Source organism: Rhinolophus sinicus, linkage group LG06 (assembly GCF_036562045.2).
Source record: "Rhinolophus sinicus isolate RSC01 linkage group LG06, ASM3656204v1, whole genome shotgun sequence".
NCBI lineage: Eukaryota > Metazoa > Chordata > Mammalia > Chiroptera > Rhinolophidae > Rhinolophus > Rhinolophus sinicus.
Window position 1 is genome coordinate 95,155,150 of NC_133756.1, and position 27,589 is coordinate 95,182,738.

Below are 27,589 nucleotides of genomic sequence, written 5' to 3' on the forward strand. Positions count from 1 at the left end.
GAAGTGCTCTATAAATGTCAATTATGTCCATTTCATCTAATGTGTCATTTAGGGCTGCTATTTGTTTATTTTCTGTTTGGATGATCTATCCATAGCTGTCAATGACAAATTTGTCCCCTACTGTAATTGTGTTTTGGTCAATTTCTCCCTTTAGTTCTGTTAGTAGTTGCTTGGTATATTTTCGTGCTCCCTGATTGGGGCATAAATATTGATGACGGTTGTCTTCTTGTTGTATAATCCCCTTTATCATTATGAAATGTCCATATTTGTCTCTTGTTACCTTTTTTATCCTGAAGTCTGTTTCATCTGACATCAGTATGGCTAGAGCTGATTTTCTTTGGATACCATTTTCTTGGAGTGTCAATTTCAACCCTTTCACTTTGAGTGGGTGTTTGTCCTTTAGCTGAGATGTGTCTCTTAGAGGCAGCATGTGGTTGGGTTTAGTTTTTTGATCCAATCTGCTACTCTGTGCCTTTTTATTGGTGAGTTCAGTCCATTTACATTTAGGGTGATTATTGATATGTGAGGATTTCCTGTCATTCTGTCTTTGGTTTCCTGGTAAGACTGTCTCCCATTGTTTCTTTGTCTTTTTGTTGTTGTCAGTTATTTCTGTGTGGTGGTATTCTATAATTTTTCCCTGTGTTTCTTCTTTTATTACAGAATATATTTCAGGTTGGGATTTTTTTTTTTTTTTTGAGTGATTACCATTAAGTTTATGGAAAAGAAAGTTTCATATTTAGAGTATTACATTTTCTTCAGCATGCTTACTTTCTACATTCCCATATTCCGGTTGAGGCCTTTACTCTCCCCCATTTTATGTTTTGGTTGCCACAAATTATCCCTATTTATGCTGGTCAGATAGCCTCCTTCAGTATTTCTTGTAGTGCAGGTCATGTGGTAGAAAATTACCTGGAAAGGTCTTTATTCCTCCTTCATATCTAAAGGATATGTTTGCTGGATTTATTATTCTTGGTTCATAATTTCTCTCTTTTAATAGTTTGAATATTTGATTCCACTCCCTCCTGGCTTGTAGAGTTTCTGCTAAAAAAAAAATCTGATGATAATCCAATGGGCTTTCCTTTGTAGGTTACTGTCTTCTTTTCCCTAACTTCCTTGAGGATTCTGTCTTTGTCATTGATTTTAGACAACTTCAATACAATGTGTGTTGGAGAAGGCCTATTGGAATTGAGGTAATTAGGTGTTCTATTTGCTTCTTGGATTCGAGGATCCAGTTCTTCCTACAAGTTTGGGAAGTTCTCGTTGACTATTTGTTTGAATGTACTCTCTGTCCCCTTCTCTCTTTCTTCTCCTTCTGGTGTGCCCATTATTCTAATATTGCTTTTTCTGATGGAGTCAGAATGTTCCTGTAGAGTTCTTTCATTTCTTTTAGGTCTCAAGTCTCTTTCTTCTTCCATCCATGTCATTTCCAGATTTCTATCTTCGATGTCAGTGATTCTTTCCTCCATCTAGTCAACTCTACTACCTAAGCTGGCTTTTTCAATCTTCATTTCTTTAACCGAGTTCTTAATGTCCAGAAATTCTATTTGGTTCTTTTTTAAAATTTCAATCTCTTTGGTAAAATATTCATTTTGTTCTTTGATTATGTTTCTGAGTTCATTAAACTGCCTGTCTGTGTTTTCTTGCATCTCGTTGAGTTTTTTAAGAACTGCAATCTTGAAATCTCTGTCATTTAAGTCATATAGTACAATGTCTTTAGTTCATTTACTGGAGACTTGTCACTTTCTTTCTGAGCTATCTTGTTATCTTGGTTATTCATGGCTATTAATGATTTATTATTTCTCTTCCTAGATGTGTACAGGAGTGGGTTCTGTAACATGTTGATAGATATAAGTCTTTCTTTTGTTTTCCAGTAGGTGTTGGTAGAATGTTTTATTTTCTCTCAGACTGCAGCCTTTTATTGTCTCTCACACTGTAGTGTTGTATTTTTTCTGCACTATTCCGGCTTCTCACACAATAGGGGATTCCTGGGAAGGTGGGCTTCTCCTCTGTGAACAGTTCACCTGGGTCATAAGTCACTGCCTCCATGGGGGGATGCAGAGAGCTTTTGAAGTTCCAAAATTCTTCCTGCACCAGATTCAGAGCCCTTGTGTTTCAGCAGCTCTGTTTACTTCTGCAGGATCCTCCCAGATAGGTGGGGACAGGGACAGTGTGTGTTGTGAGAGATGGCTCAGAACAATGGCAGCAACCACCACCACAGTCAGTCCTGCTTCCACAGTTCCCTGCCCTTTGCTGGAACTAGTTGGGCTGCAAGTGCATGTCTGTGGACCACAATTCTCAGAACTGCAAATATTCTGTTATTTTGATCTGACTCTGCTACTGTTCCACTTCTAGCACTGGGCAGGTGGGGGCAGGGCAAGCTCTGGGTGTGTAGGGAGGGGGCAACTAGGTTCAGTACCTAAGACTTCCATTCTCTGCTCTGCAGTGAGGGCTTAAACCACCATTTTCAGCTTTCTTCTCTCAGTCTTTGCTCCAAGATCTCTGCCATGTGCATTGTATTTAGCCATGTTACATGCTGTGCCCTCAGCCCTGTGGGCCATAAGCAGAGCCCTAGCAGTCCAAGTTATTCCCTTACCCGCAGCTGTAGTAGTTCTGGAATGCAGCGGAACACTGAGCCCGGTCTGTATTCTATGCCCAGGTAGCCCCATCTCTGCACTTCTCCCTTCCCTCCCCCCAAGTCATGCAGTGTGCCCACCTTTAGATGATTGCAGCAGTGTACCTCTTAGTCTTGCCTGTCTGCTGTGCAGGGAGTCCTTTGTGGAGTTATATTTAAATTTGTTGTAAATTCCAGGGGAGATTTCAAGAGGCTCACCTCACGCCGCCATTTTTATGACATCTCCCTTTCATTCTCTCTCTCTTTTTTTAAATATTTTAATTGGCATTTTTTTTAAGTTAAATGAATACCTCAGAGTTTTTGAGCATATAAACCTCCTTCTGTATTAAAATGCAGAATAAGAACTTATATTCTTGCTATATAGAGAGATAAATTCAATAAAAAATGATATATACCATATTTCCCCGAAAAAAGACCTAACCAGAAAATAAGCCCTAGCATGATTTTTCAGGATACTCGTAATATAAGCCCTACCCCAAAAATAAGCCCTTGTTAAGATCGTCAGCCAGATGGACGCATTTAGTACGTCTGTTGTAACACACAACAGGTGTATTGAATTATAAAATAATAATATTAATATATAATTAAATATAAATAAATAATACTATTGACATTAATACTTAAAATAAATGATAAAATAAATTATAATTAAGTATTTGTAAATACCCAAGTGGGCGCCTTTGGATGAGAGGTAAATGCATATGTAAACAGATGAACTTGAGACTTATTGCCAAATGACCAATTGGAGTACAGACACAGTGCACAAATAATGTGCGCTCTTCATAACGAACAGACATGGTTGTGTCTAATATGAATCTTCATAATTCAACATGTTGTGTGTTGTAACAGATGTACTTAATGCACTCATGTGAAATAAACAAACGTTTTCTGAATTTTGGTGCCTGCAATTTTTCGTCGCTTTTGTGAGGACCATCATTCTCAAATGTCATCATTTTTGTTGCCACTCCTATCTTATAAGCCTTCAATTAACACTTGATTTAATGGTAGATTTAAAGGGAATAATATTTTGACCCCCAGACAAGATGAGTGCAAAACGAAAGAGCTATTCCATCAAGTAAGAAAGGAATCGTGGAGGACTCCCGGGTCAAGAAGCGAATGGCTTTCTGCAAAGAGAAGCAGTTGGATCTCTGATTGGTCTGAAAATGGTGAGCAGAGTATGATAACCTCAGTCAACAGATGGATAAGGGAAATGCTAAGAAGAGCAAGTGTGAATCAGGTCGGTAACCATTATTTCTTGAGCTGGGAGACATCATCTGTGAATGGATTGCTGATAGGAGAGCAAAGGTTTTGGTTGTGCGCAGGGCTGATATTCAAGCATTTGCCCTTGCAATGGTACCAGTTAGAAATATCCCCAGAAGAATTCAAAGCATTACAACTCTGGTTGGATGGCTTCCTTCAGTGATGTGAAATGTCTCTGAGAAGATCGACAATACTGTACAAGGTGGAAGATACTGAAGTTATTAAACGTGCACTTGCATTCAAGTCCTCTGTTGATGGCATTAACTTTTCTAAATATTAACTCTCCAACATGATTGCTATGGATGAAACTGCAGTGTTTATGGGCCAATGACAGTGTTTATGATCTCGAATGACAACTGATGACAACTGATCAGAGGGGTGCCTCATCAATCTATATTACTTTCACTAGTTATGAAATTGCACGTGTTACCTGTATTTTGGCAATTCGTGTGGATGGAAAGAAAGCCCCAACTCTAATCATCACTAAGGGCAAGAAAGATAAGGTTGAACATGTTTCAGGCATTTATGTTCTTGAAACCGAAAAAACCTGAGGCATACAAACAGTTATAAGGAAGTGGGTCGTTTTAATGCTGTCACTTGTTTTGCAAGGTGGGTAAAGAGGTCTGCTAGTCTGGGATTCAGCCAGCACTCACCATGCAGAAAACATGAAGAACTTCCTTGCAGAGAGAAGAATTGATCAAATAATGATTCCCACAGGAATGAGTGCCTATCTCCAGACTCTTGATATTGCAGTAAACAAGCCATTCAAGGACCATTTGCACATGGAAATCAATGATCCACTGAAAATATAATGGAGAGAAATCAGCATGGAAACTTTGTGAAGCCTAACCTGCAAGAGGTCGTGACTTGGGTGAAGAATTCATGGGATAAAATCACTGACAGCTGTGTTGCCAATGCACTGCGAGCAGGCTACATGGACAAGAAGTGCTCATTTAAGGAGAGCTCTATTGCTGGACATGAGAGATTGGGGCCAATGGTTCTACAGGAAATGGAGTCGCAAGAAATTCAACCCAGAATTCGGGGTTTGGAGAGATATAACCATGTTCCAAAAGAAGATGACATGACTGTAGTTGAATCGATGTAGATTTTTGTACATGAATAAATGAATAAATGTAGATTGTTGTACATGAATAAATGTAAATTGTTGTACATGAAAAAATAAGACATCCCCTGAAAATATGCCCTAATGCGTCTTTTGGAGCAAAAATTAATATAAAGCCCGGTCTCATTTTCAGGGAAAATTGATACCATATTTTTGTAGTTTAACAGCTAGTACAGTCATCTAGTTGAAAGAGTGTGCTGTAAAGAAAAACTGCTTAGGGACAAATCTTGATTCCACCACTAGCTTTATGCCCTGAGGTCACAGGTTTCTTAAACTCTCGGAGCTTCCTTTGCAAAACAGGGATATTACTAATTGCATAGGGTTGTTGTAAGTATTAAATGAAGTAGAGTATTTAAACTACTTATTGGAGTGTCTGACACATAATAATTGCTCCATAAATGTTTGCTATTGTTGGAACACCGAAGTAAACACCTTCATTCAGGAATGTGACTTTATATAAAATACTTGGTAGTTATCTCAGGTTTAATCTGATAGGTTGATTGCTGTCTGAATCTATAATTCATCATAATACTTCTGCTAAGACTAGCACTGAGTTGACATGAAGTTATAAATTATATCTAAACAATGTGATTCAAAAGTCAAAGTGGATTACAGCTAGCAAAGAATCTAAAATTCCCTCTAGCAAAATTCAAACTAAAAATAAATACCTTCTATTGAACAGTAGCTAAGAGTATTAGCCTGGAGACCAGATTGCCTGGGTTTGTATTCTAGCTCCACCCTTTACTAACTCTGTGACTTGAGGAAGTTACTTGACCTCTCTGTGCCTCAAAATCTTCATCTGTCAAATGGTGATAATAATATCTACCTCAGTGAGTTTTTATAAGTATATATGGACACACACACACACATACACACACACACACATACACACACACACACACAAGGTCATATGTAATAAGGAATTTAGATTCTGTAAGTGAAACATGCAAAGTGCTTAGAACAATGCCTTGCACAAAATAAGCAGTATAACAGTGTTGTTATTCATATTTAGCTTGTATACTATATGTAGATTTTGGCAGTATTTTGTTTTGCAGGGAAAATAAATCAGAAAACTTGTGGTTTGTTTGTTTGTTTGTTTGTTTGTTTGTTTGTTTGGCATCCAATTCAATATAGTACAACATAGGTCTGTGGTAACTTTATAAAACTGGAAACAAGTTTTGTCTTAATCAAACTAGGAGAGCCCCTCCTACCCACTCCCACCACAGCTTTCTTAAAAAAAAAAAAAAAAAAAATATATATATATATATATATATATATATATATATATATATATATATATATATATATATAACTGGTGTTTCATTTATAAGCAGAGTTAGTACTTTTAAGACAATCTTGTCTTTAATGATGTTCTGGGGGAGAAAAAGAAACCCCTTTCCTACTTACAGACATCTCTACAAGTGCCCATGTTCTTCATAGCGTGATGAAATCTCCCAAGTCCCGCTCCATCTCCATGCTGTAGACACTCCCCGCCCATCAGTCACTTAGTAGCCATATTGGTTATCAGATCAACTGCCAAGGTATCACAGTGCTTGTGTTTGAATACCTTTATTTTACTTAAAAAATGGCCCTAAAGTGCAAGAGTAGTGATGCTGGCAATTCAGATATGCCACGAAGACTTAAAGTGCTTCCTTTAAATAAAAAGCTCAAATTCCTCTACTTAATAAGAAAAAGAGTTGTATACTGAGGTTGCTAAAATCTACAGTAAGAACGAATCTTCTATCTGTGAGAAAGGAGAAAGAAATTTGTGATAGTTTTGCTGTTGTACCTCAAACCGCAAAAGTTATGGCCACAGTGCATGATAAGTGCTTAGCTAAGATGGGAAAGGCATTCAAGTTTTGGGTGGAAGACATGAATAGAAAATGTTTTATGATTAATGGCAACATGTTGCACCAGATAGCATTTGAGTATACACAGTGTGATCAAACAATATGGTGAATGTTTAAAAAACAAAATTTATTGCGGTAAAAGACTCATTGCCATTAATTCCCCTCAAAATATTTTCCCTTGCTTCGAACACACTTATCCCATCATTCTTGCCACTTTCTGAAGCAGTTCTGGAATCCTCTTTCCTGAGTGTCTTTAGTTGTGCTGTAGTGGCTGCCTCGATGTCCTGAATTGATTAAAAAAATTTACCTTTCATGGTCATTTTGACTTTGGGAAAGAGCCAGAAGTCGCACTGTGAGTAAGGTGGATGAAGACACACCGTAATGTTTTGATTTGACAGAAATTGCCATACCAGAAGCGGTGTGTGACAGGGAGCATTGTCATAATGGAGGATAATTTATGGTACACTTTAAAACACACCATCTCTCAGCTGTAGCTCACACCCAACTGACTGCACTGAACAAATTGAAACTTGTCACACACTGTTACTAAGGCTAGATGCACCGCTTACCATGTTGAAGATCTCTGCTTTTCCGTTGGATGGCACTCGGCAGCAGCATTCACTGTATTTTGTGATCACAACAGAAAGGCTCTGTGTCACACATCACTTCTGATATATGGCAATTTCTGTCAAATAAAAACATTACGGTGTGTCCTCATCCACCTTATTTACTGGATCGGGCACCGTGCAACTTCTGGCTCTTCCCCAAAGTCAAAATGATTCAGGACTTCAAGACAGCGCACCTAAAGACACTCACAAAAGAGGACTTCCGGAACTCCTTAAGAAAGTGGCAAGAATGATGAGATAAGTGTATTCAAAGTAAAGGGGAGTGTTTTGAGAGGGATTAATGGCAATGTGTCTTTTACTATTATATATATATATATATATATATATATATATATATATATATATATATATAATATATTTGTTTTTTAATTTAAACAGTCACAGTAGTTGATCACACCTCATATACAAAGACCTCATCAGGAGATCTCCTGAAACAAATTACCACATTTACATAACTTTTATCACCGTATATTGTTATAATTGTTCTGTTTTATTATTATTGTTGTTAATCTCTTACTGTGCCTAATTTATAAATTAAACTTTGCCACAAGTATGTATGTATAGAAAAAAACATAGTATCTATAGAATTGGGTGCTATCCACTGTTTCAGGCATGTACTAGGGGCTATGGAACATATCGCCTGCAGAGAAGGGGGTGGCTACTGTACCTGCTAGGAGACATTCCCACTGCAGGTGCTCTCCCGCCAGTTCATTTTTCATAGAACCAACAGACTAATCTTTTATTTCAAGAAGTCTTTCACCTTTTCCAGAGGTTTCCTGTTTCTACCCATATCAAGTGCAGTTACTTTTGCCTGGCTTTCACATATTTACATAGTTTTCCTTTAAAGTCTGTGGCCTCCCATATGTCACACTGGGGCCCCTTGGACTCTGCTCGAAACAGTCCTCCTACTGTGATCACATGCATAGACCTTGTATGCACCATGCCAGCCCTGCAGCTCTTCCTGCCTCCAATCCACCATTCACACTCAGCACTTTATGTTCCTTTGTGCATCCTTTATACTTGTGTGATATGCACTGACTTTGTTTTTCAGGTCAACAAAGGCAGGAACTGTTATTTAAACAATATTAAATTATATGTGAATGTAACATAGCATCTGGAACAATAAAAATGTAAAATAAAATAATAAAACAAAATAAAATAAAATAAAACCATTGAATATTACCCCTGAAAGAGACCAAAGAGAAAATGTGCCACCCAATCCTCGTATTTTACAAATGATAAATATGTGCACCTGATATGGATATTTAAAAATGTAATAGTTATATACTGTGTCTCCCCAAAAATAAGACCTAGCCAGACAATCAGCTCTAATGCATCTTTTGGAGCAAAAGTTAATGTAATACCTGGTATTATATTATATTATATTATATTATATTATATTATATTATATTATATTATATCTGGTCTTATATTATAGTAAAATAAGAGTGGGTCTTATATTAATTTTTGCTTCAAAAGATGCATTAGAGGGGGCGGCTGCATGGCTCAGTTGGTTAGAGCGCGAGCTCTCAACAACAAGGTTACCCATTCAATTCCCACGTGGGATAGTGGACTGCGCCCCTGCAACTAAAGATTGAAGATGGCAGCTGGACTTGAAGCTGAGCTGCGCCCTCCACAACTAGTTTGAAGGACAACAACTTGGAGCTGATGGGCCCTGGAGAAACACACTGTTCCCCAATATTCCCCGATTAAAAACAAACAAACAAACAAACAAACAAAAAACAGTAAAATTAGAGAATTGAAAAAAAAAGAAAAGATGCATTAGAGCTGATTGTCTGGCTAGGTCTTATTTTCAGGGAAACACAGTATTTAGATTTATAGTTACTTTCTATTCATTGCAAATAGTATCTAGTTGCTATTTATATCATCGATATAAACTTTTAGAATAGATTTGCTTTTGATTAAAAATGTCACTTCAAAGAAATATTAAGTAAATAACAGTACTTGAGATAAGAAAATATGGCAAAAACTATAACAGTAATACTCAAGTGATAGAAGTGTTGAAATTACTGTATTGTTTAGAATCTGTGCTTAATAAATGATTGTTGACTGACTGATTGATAGCTCACATCAGTCTCCCTAACAAACAGCCTTTACTCATTTACTAAAAGCCCCTTATGACAAAATAAGTAGACAAGTAATTTTCATAGCTATGTATTCAGCACGAGGTCAAGGGAAAAGAAAAAGGTCAACTGGAAAAGCTATCAGTGACACCTAGGAGGTTGAGTTTAGCCGAGCTGGCTGGAAGTGATGTAACTGCAGAGCCAGTGCTCTAGTCTGCAGGCAGGGAGTGTGACATCCTTCAGCCACTTTTGCTCTTCCTAGAATTTTCTCTCCCACACAAAGTTTCACTGGGCAACCACCACACATTAAACACAGAATGAGTGAAAAAAAAAAAAAAAAATAGTTGAAAATTCCATGTGAATAAGAACGTTTGTAAAAGGGGGAAAAGATTTTAGATTTCACATGCTGTTTCTTTGTTCACCCACCTCTTATTTTGGAAACTTTAAGAGCCACCCTCAGCAGCCCCAACTTTCAGTGGTTTCCACCAGCAATTTAAGCCTTCCTGACCAGGCTCACTGAATTATAGGCCCCAAGTAAAGTCTCTGCAGAAGAACACTAATAGACTGTGGCTGGAGATCTGCTTATGAGGGGGCCTAAAAAGCCAAAACCTAAAGTGAAAAGAACTTTGGATATTGGGAGAAATGAAAAATGGATCCACTGTGCAATGTAGTTCTAATAGAAACTACTGAGAGTTAAGTTAAGTCATATTTCACAAGTTGAAGGCACAGTCCCTACAAGACTGCTCTACAGATGCCAGCTACAAGTTTGGGGGTTCCCAGGCGACCCTCGCTTCTGACCAACTGGCTACAGATTTAAGGTTACCCTCAGGTTGAAAACTTTGCTGGAACAACTCAGAGTTCAAGAACGCTCTATAGTTACAACAACAGTTTTTCTATAAAGGGTACAGATCAAGACCAGACAAATAAACACATAGGGCAAGCAAGCTCTGGGAGGGTCTCAAGTGTGAAACTTTCCTTTCCTCAGGAAAGGTCACTCTCCCATCACATCAATGTTTATCAGCAGCCAGGAAGCTTACTCAAGCCCCAGTGACCAGAGTTTTTATTGGGCTTTCAGTTTGTAGGCAGAATTGATTGAGTCACTGGCAATATGATTGGACTCAATCACCAATGCCCTTTTATCTCCAGGGATGTTGGGGTGTCAGGCTGATAGCAGGCTCAGAGATCTAACCCTTTAATCACATGGCCTTTCTGTTGTGGCCAGCACCCATCCTGAAACAACTTAGGGGCCTACAGTGAGTCACCTTATTTGCATAAACTCAGGTATGGTCCCAAAGTCCAACCGTGAATAAGAACACTTCTATTACTTGGAAAATTCTAAGGGTTTAGAAGTTTCCTCTCAGGAACCCAGGACAAAAACCAGACAAACTTTTTATTATACAACACAAAGAAAATAGAATATGAATTAGACCTATTTTAAGTCACCAAAAACTAAGACAAAGAATTGTGACTTTTTATGATGGACAAACCACTGGAAAATGTCACTTGAATATAAAATATATAGTCATTAAACACCCTTAGATTCTTCTAATTCATTTTTCACTCATTTGTTCATTCATTCCGCAATATTTATTGAGTTTGTACCTCCTGTGCTAATCACGGAAGATATACTATTACACTGTCAGTGTAAAAAAAAATGTTTATTATATTGCATTGAAAAGAAAAAGGATGAACTACTTGAAATCATTTGCTTATTTTAATTCCAATCAAAATTAACCTGAGTTCTGAGATAATTATTAGTTTTTGCTTATCAAAATGATGTTAAGACAGCCTCCAAAATATTAGGTTGGTGCAAAAGTACTTGTAGTTTTTGCACTTATTTTTAACCTTGTAAACCACACAATTACTTTTGTACCAACCTAATACAAAGTATTAGGCATCACGTCTAAATTTGTGAAGAATTTTGGGAGGTAGGAGACAATAGAAGAAATATATATGTTGTTTGTTTAACCAGAAGGCTACCATTTGGTCCTATGTTTTTAAACAAAATCAAGAAGTGATTTGAAATGTGATGTGTTTTAAACTGTTCTTTTTTTACTTTCCTGTAATTGGAGCAACATACTAATTTCTACAAGTTGTGACTACTAACAGAGAGCAATCACCTCACAGACTTGTACCGAAGAGACGAAACCATCCAGGTGACAGGAAATGGCCACGTGCAGAGTCCCCGCTTCCCAAACAGCTATCCCAGGAACCTGCTTCTGACATGGAGGCTCCATTCCCAGGAGAAAACAAGGATACAGTTAGTCTTTGACAATCAGTTTGGATTAGAGGAAGCAGAAAATGATATCTGTAGGTAAGTGGAGAAGAAAACTCATTTTAGAGGACTCTTTCAAGGTGAAAATAAGAGGAATTTAAAAACTTTCCTCTCAAGATGCACCACTTCTTTTTAAAAAATCCTTCATGTCAGTCCTAGCAGGCAACATAAGTTGGAGCCCAGAGGGCCGCTGCAGGGGGCCTAGGAACCCGGCTGACTCACAGAAACTCACTTTCACACCTGTCAGAGCCAGGCTGCATGACCCCCAGAGGAGGAGAGAATCTGGAGTCCCCTGCCTTGGCCAGGCCTAGAACAGCCTTTGTGAGCAGATGTATACATCCCATAATCCCGGGTCACCTGCAGCAGTCTTGTGGCTCTGGTCCAAGACCGCCATGGGCTTAAAGAATGGCCACCCTGCATGGTTCCAGGAACTGTAACCCAGGCTGCTGTAACCCCTGCACAGTGATGGTCCCCCAATGCTGGGAGAGGGTGAAAGCAAGAACTGGCCATTTCAGGGCCTTCCCCTGAAATCATAGTTTTAAGGCCTCAGGTACGTGTAAGAAGGAAGAGAAAGCAACTCCAGGGTCTGTGTGCTCCTCAGATGGTCTGTTTCCTGTGGTTCCTGAGTCAGCATTAGAGGAAAACCATGCTTGATAATCTTCCTTTCTAGCATATTCATCTGAGAAAGCCCTGGCTGTTGTTCTTTGAAGTGTCTGCTCACAGCATCTTAGTCACTTGATTAGCATGCATAAGACTTAGGGAGGATTTTCTTTTTCCTTTCTAGTACTTAGCCACACACACTTGTTCTGCATTGCTAGTGAACTACTGAACTGTTAAACCCCTCCAGCAGGTTTATTTTCCTTTGAATACTGCATTTCCCTGAAAATAAGACCTACCCCGAAAATAAGCCCCAGTTAAGATCGTCAGCCGGACGGACGCATTTAGTACATTATGATGATGTTCCAGAAGAAGATGACATGACTGTATTTGAATAACCGTAGATCGTTGTACATGAAAAAATAAGACATCCCCTGAAAATACGCCCTAATGTATTTATTTTTTGGAGCAAAAATTAATATAAGACCCAGTCTTATTTTCGGGGAAACGGTAATAAAAAGAGGATGCCTCAAATTTAGTCATCCTTTGTTGCATGTTTATTATGCTGACAGCTTGTATTATGTTGCTATTTTTTCAAGAATAGTAGCAGTGACTATTACTTCCTCGAACCATTGAGAGTAATGTATGCCAGAAAACAGATGAATAGTGGAGGAAGAGCCAGTCAGTATTTATAAAGATAATAAACGGGTAGATCTTGTGTCTTTTCAACTTGAAAGGGAGAACTCATTTTGTATTCTGGAAAAAGGAAAAAAGAGATAGTGAAAGAAAACAAAACACAACACTATTAAAAGATTGTTAAAATTGCTGACGTGGAAGGGAAGACAGGCCTCCACTACTGAACAGGGAATTTGATTCTGGTAGTGAGTGAGCCCTTCCGGCATGCTAGCCTTGAAAATAGAGAAGGAAGTTAGGATGGGCTTGTTTGATTTTTTCCAGCCCTACAGAAAATCTAGTTGTTTCTCAAAATTGATGCAAGGAGGAAGAGGAGTAAGGGGTGGCGAGGGGGAAAGAAAAAGAGAAAGATTCAGATCAGAGAATTACCTCAGAACTCTCCCTAAGAAACACAGCAGTGCTCTCTTGACATCAGATCCAGAGGAAAATTGACACTGATGTTGTGATTTTAAAAAACAAAAATTACCTCTTGTGTTATTAACAGTTTTAAGTATACTCCTGCTTTGTGCGGTAAATATAATTTACACACATTGTGTATAAAATAAAATGCAGCTGATTTCCTACCATCTGTTCCAAAGCCTCCTTGATGTTTACATTGCAATATTTTATTGTTTCAGTAATGATTCTTTGTTAGTACTTTTTAACTTCCAAGCACCATATAAACATTAAGTAATTAATTTACACAGCACCCAAGAGATATCCAGCTAGTTAAATTGTATAAACCTGTTTATTCTGCTCATAAGGAAACTGAGGCAAAGGACAAAAGGACCACATAAATCACTGTTAAAATTTAGTCAAAATTTTGTTCACCTACTCCTTAGATTACTGTGCCCAATCCAGTAAGAGCTCTAAGGTGCCTGGGTAGCACAAGTAAAGCCATATTGGATTTTCTTCATATTCCGATGTGACATTTCTCATGCTGATTACTTTTGACAATTGTGACAGAAAAATATAAAATGGATGTGAGACTATGGTCACTGTTCAAGTTGAATGCTCATCATTTGCATTGTGACTTTAGCATCTGAGGTCATTGGGGAGAGGTAGAGTGGAAAAGTGAGACACTGCTGCCCAGACCTGAAAGGCAGATAGTTCAGCTCATCATGTAGAACGTCTCAAGATCTTAGGTGTCTGAAAATAGAGTAAATGGTCCCTAGATGTTGACTTTGTCATTGAAGGTGTCCTACTATGTAATGGAAAGGTGGGATGGTATGGATGGACTTCAAGGATCCAATGGTCATATACAGAGGGTGCCAAAAAAAATGTATACACATTTTAAGAAAGGAAAAACACCTATTAAAATTGTAATACTCAATATATACAGATAACAAAAGATAAATACGTACAAGTCATGTTGACTTCTGCAATTACAAGAGTGGCTCAAAGTGGTTACCAGCAGTGTCCAGACACTCTGATTACAGCGAACATTATTTGGTAGACTTCTGTGGTGAGCGTGTAAACTGTCCCAACACTATAGCAGAAGAAGCATCTCTTTGCTATGCAAGGCCTCCTGAATCTTCCCTTGTGCACATAATACACAGCACCCTGCGTCTCAAACTTAATCAGTCACAAATGCATGCAACTATTAGGCATGTTGGAGGTTCTGTGGCATACTTACGCCTCCATTGTCACTGTCACTGCCACAACGTTCTTGAATTTCTAATACCACTTCAAAATGGTCTTGTGCTCCTTGAACGGCAACTATGCTTCCGCCTTTTTCTCTGACTGTCATGCCTGTTGCATGGTGATGCTAGCATTCATTTGATTAATGCCATTTTTTGAGCAAACATCATACTACACACTGGTACTGTAATTCAATTCAACTTCAAAAAGTAAAACATAGATAACATCTCTTAAAATGTGTATACATTTTTTGGCACCCCCGCTAGAATATCTAAAGAGGTCTTTCCTGTCTTCTTTAATCCTGGCATTCTGTGTTTCTCTGACCAACGCCAAAGGTGAACCTTTGGTCTTTAGTTCATTCATACCCTGGTTTAACCAGACCAGATATTTTCAGTATTGATTAGCACACATCCCTCCCCAAGTCATATGCTGTTCATTATGCCAAAAGTCATATTTTATTTGGAAGTGATATTATCCTTCCAAAAGACAGTTTCCAAAAAGATAAGTTAGCAATTTATTTTATTTTACCATTTATTTTGTATAATGAAAGTGCTGATTCTATATTCTATATAGATACACATCATTTTTTTAAGAAAGTACTGAATGTGGTAATTAAGTCAAAGTGGAAATTTGTTTGAAAAATTTTATATAGTAAACATTTGTACATATAATTAGAGCTACATCTCCTAAAATATGGTAGATTATAGTTATTAGGTTTTCCAGGAAAGCCTTATAGATAAACTAGAGGCTCAGAAAGTAGCCTGTTTTGATTAGTGATGATTTGGGAACAGTCATGGCTCATTGTGTGTAAGGGTTCTTATAGAATAGATGTTTGAACTTTGAATTTGGAAAACCTAATCTGAAAGCTAGCTTTTCTTTTAAAATGTCTGTAGGTTATAATTTTCATTTCATTTGGTAGATCATAAGAAATCATGTATGTTAGTCTTAATTCCTCAGTGAAAGTATGAATTTCAAAGTCTAAGCAAAATTTGTTTATGTCAAATTGATGCTAGGTATGATTTTGTGGAAGTTGAAGATATATCTGAAACCAGTACCATTATTAGAGGACGATGGTGCGGATACAAGGAAGTTCCTCCAAGGATAACATCAAGAACAAATCAAATTAAAATAACATTCAAGTCTGATGACTACTTTGTGGCCAAACCTGGATTCAAGATTTATTATTCTTTTGTGGTAAGTAACTTAACCACCCTATGATTAAAAGAAGATACTAGTTTCATGAAGTATAGAGATCATTTTCTGTGATTAAATACAGTGGTATGAGAATGAATGAACTTTATTAATCCCCTTCGGTATACTTTGTTCCTACCTGTGGCTAAAATGATAAAGCCTTCTTTAGTTAAGGGATACCATTTTGGATCTATAAAGTCAACTTTTGGGCCCATATATTTTGAAGGAATGCATAGAACATAGAAAAATAAAATATTAATAGTATAATAAAGCAGATACCATATTATCTTTGATTCAACTGAAGCAAGATAAATGTATAGCTAAGAAAAAAGTATGTGAGAGTTGAACCTCTTTGGTTCAAAAAGTTGCCTGTATAATTCCAGTCACAGAAATGAGTCCAATGATTTTAACTATCATTCAAATTTGGGAAGGGTCTACGTTACAATCATAGAACCTCAGGAGTAGCAAGCATCTTAAAGACCATAAGGAATAAGTCAGGACCAAAGACTTATATTCTTATTTACTACACACATGCTTAATTGTGGCATCACCTCTACTTAAACGCCTCAGCACCCACTTCTTATGTTAAATGGTTATGACTGATAGAAAATGTTCTACCTCTTTTTGAGCCAAAATTGACATTGTAGTTAATTCTACTTATTGGGCCACAAGAAATCTCGGTCACTTCTATAGTCAGTGAATCATTAATAAAACAATATAAAGTTCCTGCTCATTGTCAGACACTCTCATTGGTGTAGTAGATACAAAGGTAAATAAGACAGACAGGATTCTTGACCTCTTGGAGCATATAGTCTGATAGAGATGATGAATAATCAGAAAGCAGTAACAAATGAGAAAAATGAGTAATAAGACAGAAGTACTGGGTGCTGTAGTTTAAGCCCAGGGATACAATGGGATAATTTTGCCTATACATTATCTTAAATATTCCTGAATCTTTCGACTGTGCAAAGCTTATTGTCTTTTGTTCTCCCAGCAACATTTTTCACTCTCATTCAGTTTGTTTCTCTCCCTTTCCAAAGTGCAGATGCCAAAATTGGAACTCAGTACTGTAAATGCAATCTATTTGTGTGTTTTTTCCTCTTACAAGTTAAATTTAAAATAGGAACAAATCTTGCTTTTTTAAAACAAATGTTTTTGTTTGTTTGTTTTGTTTTGCATTATTGGGAATCATTAAACACTAAATTAATTCTACATCAGAACATTATAAATGAAAAAATAGCATGTGGAGACACTGGTTCCAGTTTTAATTTGAAAATAATCCATCAAGCATGATTTACATTATTGCAAACTCATGTAGTGCTGCTCAGCATTAAAATTGAAGTGTGAACCTGTGCTTTCTACATTTCTTTGCCTTTTAGTGTGTTTAATGATGCATCTGTTCTCAATTGTTGATGGGCAAAGCAGGCTTGGCATGTTGGAATGGTGATGGATAGGTTTAATGAAGGGCCTTATTTTCCCCTTAAAACATGAAGTGCTATTAGTGCAAATACATATACTTTTTGTGAAGCTTTTGTTATGGTTAAATTGAATGGTCCATAAGTCAGTTAGAAACACCCTCTGATACAATGTCTTTAAGACAAAATAATTTATTTTTGTAGAAAAGGCAGTACAGGCATGGATGTAGGGAAGGATGTATTCCTGTTTTAAGTGTTTTGCATTCATTTCCTACCCAGTGTTAAGTGGAAGGCTGGGCAGCCTCTGCAGTTTGGATGTAAACTCTTTGGCCTCACTCCACTCACTCATTCACCTCCACCAGTATATTCAATTGTGTTTCTTAGAAATGATAGTTATAGCATTTTTTGTGTCTCCCCTACTGGCCTCTTGGTCTGCATTCATTGAGAATAGCTCCAGGCTCTCTTTCCTAACAGGCATCTGGCGCTAAATATGATCAATTAGGGCCAAAGTGCTTTGGTGGCTGAATTCCAAGATGTAGAATGAGCTTAACCTTCAGGTGTGTCTAGACTCCAGATCTGTGTGGGTTTTTGATAAAATTCTTCCATTTGATACATGCTCGATGGAGATAGCAGTTCACTATGGCTTGACCAATGTATTGGGGAGATCATTTTATTCATGTTTAAATTTTACTTGGAAAGACTTTAAAGCAGAGTTTATAAACTCAAATGCTACAGAGACTGGGCTTAAAACTCAAAGTGGGCCAGGTATAAATTAACAGGTAGAAAATGAGATTAGAAATAGCAAGCCTTCTTTAAGTTCATGTAAATCATGATTTGTAAAATGTTATACAGGCCCACAAAACCTCTTGGGGTTGGAGCCAGCTGTTTTGCAATCCCCGCTTCAAGGAGATGCTAGGGAAATTTGAGGCTTATACCAGTAATAGCTTTTGAGAAGTTGAAGTGCTCTTGGAAAAAGGCAGGTAGCTATTTGGATAGCTCAAGACCTCTTCCCTCTCATCTCTACCTTTCTACATCAGTGCCTCCCGTGGAACTTCTCTTCTTACCTCAGTGACTCTCCAGTGTACAAGGACTTCCCCTCAGCTGTAATAGGTGTCCAGGACCACAAGAGCCTCCTGCACTCAAATCAAATCTACATGGTCCATGCTTATAACATTTTTGGATTACCAAGTCCAGCGTAATTATGTAAAATAGAATTAGTTGATTTTTCAGTCCAGCAAAGTATAGGAGACTAATAGATAACATCAAGGTCACTTATTTTTGTTTGAGAATGAGCCTTATATTGCAATTTTGTTTGATGTGCTTGGAATTCACTCTCTGCCTTTTTTACATCACCTATCACAGTCTCCTCTAGGGCGAGGCATTGCAGCCACCTGGGACCAGCATTTGCCATAAACTTGTTTTGGATTGAATGAGGTTTCCCCAGTTATTAATGTTGTGATATGGAATAAGTCCCTTACCCTTTGCTTTTACATCTATAAAATGGGGGTAATAATTGGAGTTGGTGTGAGATTTTAAAATGATCACAAATACTGAGCACAGCACCTAAGATCTAACAAAAATACTCAATAAATAATGGTGATAATAATCCTATCTTTACCTTCATTAATTGTGTATATATCTGTCTCTCCCAGATAAATGGTAATGAATTATTTGAGGATAGCACAAGTATCTCTTTCCTGTGCATATTTTATAGAGTGCCTTATACATGTCTAGATAGTACATTTGTTGAATTATACGATCTATAATAAGACTTGCCTAATTTCATTTTCTTGCTCACCTGCTCAGCCTTCTTTCCTAATTTCACTTCATTGAGGAGAACAGATACTTTCAGAGGGCAAAATTAAGCAGAATGGATAATATTATCAAACACTTGTTAGCAAGATGTGATTGTCTAAATAAATTAGCTTCTCCCACCTCAAATCCTGTTTATTAAGGAATGAATGAAGGGTGTTTTCTTGAAGACCATGAAGTAGATTATTGGGAAAATGTCCAATTATGAGGCTCCAGTGGATGGTGCACATGGAAGTGAAAAGCGTGGGTATGAATTTTAGCTCTGCTGCTTACTGGCTAAGGGTTCAGTTTTTTCATCTGTAAAATGGTGATAATATCGCCTGATATTAAGCAGATGTGGGGATTACATTAGATAACTTCTGTAGAACACTCTGCCTGGACAACTTTTTAATTACTAAAATATCTGCTGCTCTTATTGTTATTATCACTGGTATTATTATTAACATGTCAGGTGACAAGTGAACTTGCCAGTGTTATACAAAAAAATCCAGTCGTCAATGTGTGCACAGGTACAGACACCTCTGACCATAATTCACTTCCTTCATCCAAGGTCGAAACATTTTATTGTACATTGTAGCAGACATAAAAAACTCTGTGTGTGTGTGTGTGTGTGTGTGTGTGTGTGTGTGTTCAATGGAGGGTACATTTTTTATTCAAAAATAAATTAAAACATTTAAAACTTACTCAAAAACTTTCTTGCTTTTTACCAATTAGCAAATTTAAATTTGCTAATATCCATTATAAATACTTTGTAAAATAAAAAAGAAACAATTTTATCAGACCAGTTACTTAACTGTGTATCTCTGCAGTTTGAATTAACATCAAGCGGTACAGTTAAGATTTCCATTGAGATTAAAATGTTACATGAATCATGGTTTTGAGTTATGAATAATTATGTAAAATAGAATAAGATGGGGAAGAAAAAGGAGGACTAGAACCAAGGAGTTGAATAAGATAGTATCTAATTATAACTTTTGCAGATTCTAATTTTGCTCCCCTAAAATTTACCAGTTGGTGAAACAAAATCATCAAAAACAAAATAATGGTGAGTAATTTATTCCCCTAAACTGAATTTTCAAAGAAAAGCTTTAGAGTAAAGAGGACCATATTCACTTTCTCTGTGAAGTGTGTGACCATTCCGTCTTTATTTGCATAGTCAGATCAAACTTGTTGAACATTCTGAACATCCACTGATGTTCTAGCCACTTCAGCCAGGACTGAGTTAGAGCCAAGGACAGTCAAGGTCAGGGTGCGGATCCTCCCAGAAGAATCTGTTTACCTCAGTTTCTTCCTCCCAAATGCATCCGACTGGAGTTTTGGGGAGTTATAAGAGCTGCAGTATTTATTATTAAGTGCCTACTGTGGGCCAGAACAGCCACAATCCAGGGATCCGAGAGATATGAGAGAAAGACAGACTTTCTGCCCTCAGGATTTCACACAGTAGTGGGAGGAAAGAGATGATAAACACTAAGTATATAGGGAAGTAAGTATTTTTATACAAACAAATGACTTGATGTTTAATAAGAGTTAGAAAGAAGATAAAAGAGAAGGGTGTCTGGGAAGGGGCTCACTCCAGCTAGGGAGTAAAGGAAGATATGTGCATGTAAAATTTGAGTTGAGACCTGAAAGAATTGAAAGCGGCACCCATGTGAAGCTATGAGAGAAGAATATTTTAAAGCTGAAAGAACAGCATACATAATAGATATCATTCCTTTGAGGATGTCTTTTGGTGTCTTGGGATTTAGGCTGCTAGAATAAAGCAAATGTAGGAAAGGGAAGTAGAACAGTTCCTATGTCCTGGCTCAGTCAAGAGTGAGAAAGGAGATTTCTTATCCTCTTCTCAGCGCATGCCTAGTTTGGTTATCTCACAAGTCCTTCAATACTGACTGAGACAGGTAGTGAAAACCAGAGGGCCAGCTACTGAGAAAGTATCAATAAGATATCAAAAAAAAGTGTGGAAAAGAAAGAAAACCAAGGACATGGTCAGGGTCAGACATGAGGAGAACAGAGCAAAAGAGGCAAAACCATGCTCAAAAATCACTAAGTAAATGTTGTTACAGTAGGCTGCCAAGTTGGCAAACCTAGGCTCTTCAATGGGTATTGGTTGAAGCACACATTCTTAAAAAGAGAGTCTCATTGTTGCAGCATTTTATAGGCAAGGGTAGATAAGTGTTCTTACTTAGATTTTACAAATGTTCTCAAATTTCATCAATTCCGGAAACCATTTTGATGAACTAGGAGTCTTGTTGGCAAGGTGTAGTGAATCAGTTATTTTTAACATATTGCTTTCCTAAAACCTGAATACATAATGAGAACTTTAATAGAGTTCATGAGACAGTTATGAGCAAAATGTAATATAGTCCTGGAGGATCAAAGGATAATTTGACAACAGGTAGGGCTAGGTCTAGAAGCAAATGGTAGTGGGTTAGGAGAAGAAAGAGGAAGTTGCAGCAGGTCGGGTTGGGGAACAGAAGAGGAAGAGGTAGGTAAAAAAAGGATTAAGGAAGTAGAAGGAGACAAAAAAATGAGGTGGAATGAAATCCTATGATAGCAAGTCTTGTCTATTTGGCCCTGTCTAATTCAGCATTTTTGCTAGTTAGGCATTTGTTTCAATGCATTATTCAACAGACTTTTTATTGAGTGCCCATGTGTTCCATACATTATAATAAATACTGGATATAGAATAGTGAACAAAACAGGCAAGGTTCCTGCCATCATAGAACTTATAATTTGGTAGGCACAGTCCTGATGATGATGATGATGATGATGATGATGATGACGACAAATATATTATAAAATAAAAATAATAAAAAATATAGTATCTCACCCTGTAGGGTACTATGAAGATTAGATGTGTGAGGCAATGTATGTGAAGTATTTAATGCAGTGTCTGGCATATCATAAATAATCTGCTGCTACTGAATTATGCATTGTATACAGATTGGTTTTTAAAAATTATATGGAATTTAGAGCTGCAACATCTTAGAGATGTAGTGCCAAGGCCAACCCTCTTATTTTACAAATGAGGCAATGAACACAGGTTAGCTAACTTTACAAATGAGACAGTGAACCCAGAGAGGTTATGAGTTTGTCCGTGGTCACAGAGCTAACACTTACAGGTTATCCATGAGATATAAAAGCTGTGGACCCTCTCCAAAGAAAAATGATATATTTAAAATATATGCAAAATTTCAGGGAGCCCCCTGAATCTCATTTATGATGTCTTGAATCCTTAGATGCAGTTAAGAACCCCACACATACTGACTCTGTGTGTTATCTGACTTTTGGACTGTCCCCTGCCATGTTGACTCGTCCTTTCCAACACAAGCATGTGTTTGAAATAATACCTTACTACTGTAATTAATTTTCCTCATAAACCCTATGTGCTAATCATATGAACAGATGACTCCCCACGCGCTAAGTAAACACATTACCAGCTTTGAGAGAGATGCTGTTTAATGACACTTGGACAGTCCAGTATCCTGTTTATCTAGTATCTAATTATACGGACATGCTATAAGTAAACTTTTATCCTTGAAAATCAGGAAGATGTAGTGATTTTAAATAACTGTGCCTCTTTATATACATATAACTTTTTTTCTATAACTGTGCTCTTTGATGTATTAATATTTTGGTAGATCAAGAAAATGAAAAAATGAAGGAAAAAGCTATTTACCTACATTAGAAAATGGCTTGCATACTAAAGATATCCCTGAAACAGAGCGATGTTTCTTTCTTAAAAAGCTATGAAGATGTGAACCTCAATAAAATACATCTATACCTAATAATGTTCACTCATAAATTCAGATATTTCTGAGAACTCACTGTGGATAATAAGAAGAAAATGATAGTTTTGTGAGGGGAAAAGGCAAACAATTATAAAATGCTATGAATTGCAGTGATAAAATATGTGTGCACACAACAAAGGACATTTAGCCTCACAAATATGGGGATTGCTGGTTTAAGGGAAGAAAAAAATATATTTTTTCCTTTACCCCCTTAGGTTGTCTGTCTGGGACTCTGCAAATTAGACTGACAAAAGACAGATTTACAAGGCAAAAGCAAACAGAAATTTATTAACGCCTGCATCATCCATACACCTGGGAGCACTCAGTTATGAGTGCCTCAAAGCACTGGTTAGAATTTGGGTTATATAACATCTTAAAAGAAGAACAATACATTTTTAGAGAAGTGACAAGACAAAGGAAAAAGACTTTGAGTTTTTAGGGCAGCAAATTCTGGGAAGGTAAATATATATATGGGGGAACTCATAAAAGCTAAGGATTAGTTAGTAAAGTTTGTTACTTAGATTCCTCTGGTGCCTCTCCAGGCTGAGAAGGGTTTAGAGTTGTCTGGTGATTAACTTCTGTCCTTCCTACTAGAGAGGGGAGGGGTGACATCTTTACATATGTGTGTACTTCTAGGCAGTTCAGGGAAGGGCAGAGAGCTTTTGCTATATCTGCTTCTTCTCAATTGCCTTCAGTTCAAAATAATCCTGTTCTAAAGTGGCATATTTTGGGGTGCATATTTCACTACCCTTCGTTGGACTGAGTCAGGGAAGGAAGAGCACCCTGGGAAGAGGGTGTTACCTAAATCAAGGCACAAAATCAAGAAAAGCAAGGCATTTCAGAATATCATGATGACTTAATTCAAAGTGTTGCAGGTTAAGGGTACTAACCAATTGATATCCTTTATTTTTGCCAGTAGAAAAGGATACAAGAAGCCAAAAGATCATCAAAGTAGTAGCTTTATTAATAGTGATCCAAGAAATGCCAAAGCTCAGGACTGTATTGTGAAACTGACCTAGAGAACCTGGCTAGGACCAAAAGCCAAAGTGGGGTGTACCACTAATGTAATGCAAATTCAGACCCCAGGATTATTTTGAGGGGTCTGAGGTTTGTAAAAGAGACTGGGGGTACATTTACACACCTTCTCGCTGCATGGGAGGTTACAGGTCTGATCACAAATAATCACAAAGAGGCAGGAGAGCCAATGACGACAGCTGACTCCAAGCCTAGCTATGCTTAACATGTGGACCCAGGAAGTGGAGGGCAGTCGAGACACTTCCCAATAGGTGGAGTCAGAAGCAGGCAGCACAAGGGAAAAATGCGGAAATGGGGTGGGGGTGGAGGAAGGGAGAGAGAATGGAAGAAGTGATGAAGGGAAGAAATGCGTGATGAGAGACCAAAAATGGTTTTTGATGCCTCCATATCTGTAGGCTGAGGCAGAAATATGGAAAGTACGGTTACCTCCTATAGACAAGCGAACAAAGAACAAAGGTTTATGTTCTTCTAAAGCATCCAAACACAGAGTTATTTGTATGCCTTTGTTTTTCAATCAGTTAACCTTGATAGTTAAGGTCCTTGGGAACTTAATCCTACCCACCTCTGGTTCTAAGGAGAGCTAGCTGGCCTGCTCCATCTCTCTAAGGATCAGCTATTCTGACTGAGAAATAGAAGATCCCTGGAACTTTGGAGAAACTCCAGTCTCCTCTCTTAGGTGAACAAGGGAATCAGAAATCAATCATAAAGACAGGGCTCATCTAGCCTTGAAAATAAGTGTCCTCCATGTTCCCTTTATCAGTGGGAATGTGACAGATTAAGGCTGACCTCTACTCAACATTGCTTCTTTCACCTGTGAGAATATTGAGCTGCAAAATGACGCTTCCCTTATTTTGCAATTGAAAATCAAAACCAGACAGGCTAAATAAATAAATAAATAAGAGAGATTGAAAAGGCATGGAGCCACCTCTGAAAAAGAGATACATGAATAAATAAGCATGTAATCGTTTCTTCTTGGCTGCGCCTTGCTAATCACTTCCTGATTGGTCTCTCTACCTCCTCTCTACCTCCTGTCTTTCAATCTGTCTTGCACATGGTTGCCAGCTAAAGTAAGGCTGTGATGAATCACTTTCTAGTTGAAAACTTATGAATGACTTCCAGTTTCCCATGGAATAATGACCACGCATCTCACTCTGATACTAAGAGCCTTTCATGTTCTGATCCCAACCTTCAATTCTCCCTTCTCTCTATGCATATTATTTGGTGTAGACAAACAGCATTATTCCCTGATGGCCCAACTACCTCATGATTTTCCACCTCTAATCTCTGGGAATTCATGTATATTTCCTCAAGAATCCAATCCTTTATCTGTCAAAGACATATTCATGTCAAAGATACTAGTCTTTAGTTCCTCAACCACATATATTCTTTCTCTCCATCAGGCATCCAGATTGCTACTCTTTATCAGCACCATGTTTTTGTTTGTTTGTTTGTTTGTTTGTTTGTTTGTTTGTTTTGTTTTAAATAATGTGCACATATGCCAGATATTTTTGAAAATACATAAATAAGTTAAAAAAAAAACAAGAGAAACAGAAAATACCCATAGTTTCCATCACTCAAAATACAGCCACTGTGAACACTTTGGCACCTTTCTTTCCAGTCTTTTTTAAACCATTTAAATCTATATGTGCATGTGTCAATGTCTCTATTAGAGATAAAGCTCCTTAAGGGAAGAGAGTGGCTTATTCCTGCAAGGTCTATCACAGTGCATTGTACCAGGTAGGTCTCAAAATGTTTAAGCTAAACCAACAAATATCCGTTATGTTCCTATGATGCATCTGATAGTTTGTAGTGAAAAAGAAGAAACGTAATACCCAATGATATATAAAGAGAAGATATACTAACGGATCATCGGCCATGTTGTTTCAGACTTAGGACCTGAAGGACTTGTAGGGTCCCTCTCACTCTAATGTTGCAGCCATACCTACATACCAATGGATCTTAGCTGCTTTGCTCCAGGATCACTGGCCATTGGAGGGGCTGGGAGTGAGGTTGCCTTCGGGGTGAGAATGAGGTATGAGGGCCATTGTAGATGTCAAATTTCAGGGGACTGTGGGATAGAACCAGGCATTCTGGTTCTAAATCTGTATGTTTTAATCTTAAGGAGCATATAATCACATCAGTAGCAGCCTGACCTCAGTAGTTCTCACTTATATCAGCCTGTATCGTAGAAGACATAGTTTGGGTCCTCTGGGGAGGCAGCTGCTGAGCTGCCCTTCCTTGCGAAGAATGTTGGCAGCCTTTCAAACTCAGAGCTTCTTGATAATTGTAAAAATATCTTTGGGATTCTGATAGTTCATCACAACTTGGGGTCATTGTTTTCCAGGTTTTAAGATTCTTTAGAGCCATTTGTTTGATTTTTTTACTTTTTGGCGGGGGAGGTTTTCTCTACTGGGTATGTGAGTCAGAAACACTCAAGTTCAAATCTGTGTATTATCTATGAGACCTACGATACATCATTTAAGTTGTCCAAGCTACTGGTTCTCCTGTTGTAAAATGGGAGGGACCTACTTGCATCATAAGGCTGCTTGAGGATTACATTTAAATATATAGGTTTGATATACATTTTGTAAAAGAGATGGACTGACTATTATTACTGTTCCCATTAAAATGTCTTTGGAGGGTTAGAATCAGATTAGTTATGTCCTAGGTCCTTTAAGAGGTCCTGCACCGTAGTCCATCTATGCTGCTATAACAGAATACCACAGTCTGGGTGCCTTATAAACAACAGAAATTTATTTCTTACAGTTTTGGAAGCTGGGAAATTCAACTTCAAGGCATTCAGTGTTGGATGAGAGCCTGCTTCCTAGTTCATAGATGGCTTTATTTTTGCTATAACTTCACATTGCAGAAGGTGAGAGGGAGCTCTCTGGGGCCTTTTTTATAAGGGCACTAATCCCACTCATGAGAGCTCCTGCCCTCATGACCTAATCACCTCCCAACAGCCCCACCTCCTAAATTATCACAGTGGGGATTAGGTTGCAATATATTAGATTTCAACCTACAGCATGTTGGAACCAGATGAATGATGGGGAGATCCTTGGACTAAGAGTATGGTCAGACTTAGGAGCAGTTCTGTAGTCGATTCTAGTTCCTGGCTGGAAACCCACACCCTGAGGCAGTTTTCAGTGGACAGGAAGCCAAACATTCTTCTTCTATTTATCTGTGCTGTGTTAGATATACCCTCCCTTCATTCCTTTGGAACTGTTCATGAAAATATCTTGGCATATATTTGTAATATGAAGATTGTAATTTTGGTAGTATGTTGGGATTTGAAAAGTTCCTTGATGTCACTACTATAGAAAGATATTCATTCCTCATGTAATTCTACAAAACACTGTGCAAGCAGCCTTTCAAATATTCCTTTGACTCAAAGACAAGCCAGGTCTCTGGAAGTGTATGTTTATTCAAAGCCACAAGTACTCAATGTGATGTACTAGATGTACTAGCATTTTTTCTCCTAAAATGCTAAAACCAGCTATTGTTACAAGGAGAAAACGACACTAGCCCTCATTGTATGTTAATCTTTACAATGAATATCTCTATATCAGAAAAGTGTTTCATTTAGTC

General features: G+C 37.7%; 1 protein-coding gene across 4 annotated transcripts in view; it reads left to right on the forward strand.

The window, feature by feature from the left end:
• Positions 1-27,589, forward strand: part of PDGFD (platelet derived growth factor D) — a 256,110-nt gene that overhangs the window by 162,175 nt on the left and 66,346 nt on the right. For 2 of the 4 annotated variants that reach the window (XM_019716793.2, XM_019716795.2), the window contains exons 2-3: positions 11,703-11,889; positions 15,774-15,954. In XM_019716793.2, coding sequence (XP_019572352.1) covers positions 11,703-11,889; positions 15,774-15,954 — 368 coding nt within the window. Of the gene's footprint in view, positions 1-11,684; positions 11,890-15,773; positions 15,955-27,589 lie in introns of all 4 variants that reach the window. The other 2 variants (XM_019716792.2, XM_019716794.2) reach the window with 1 other exon arrangement.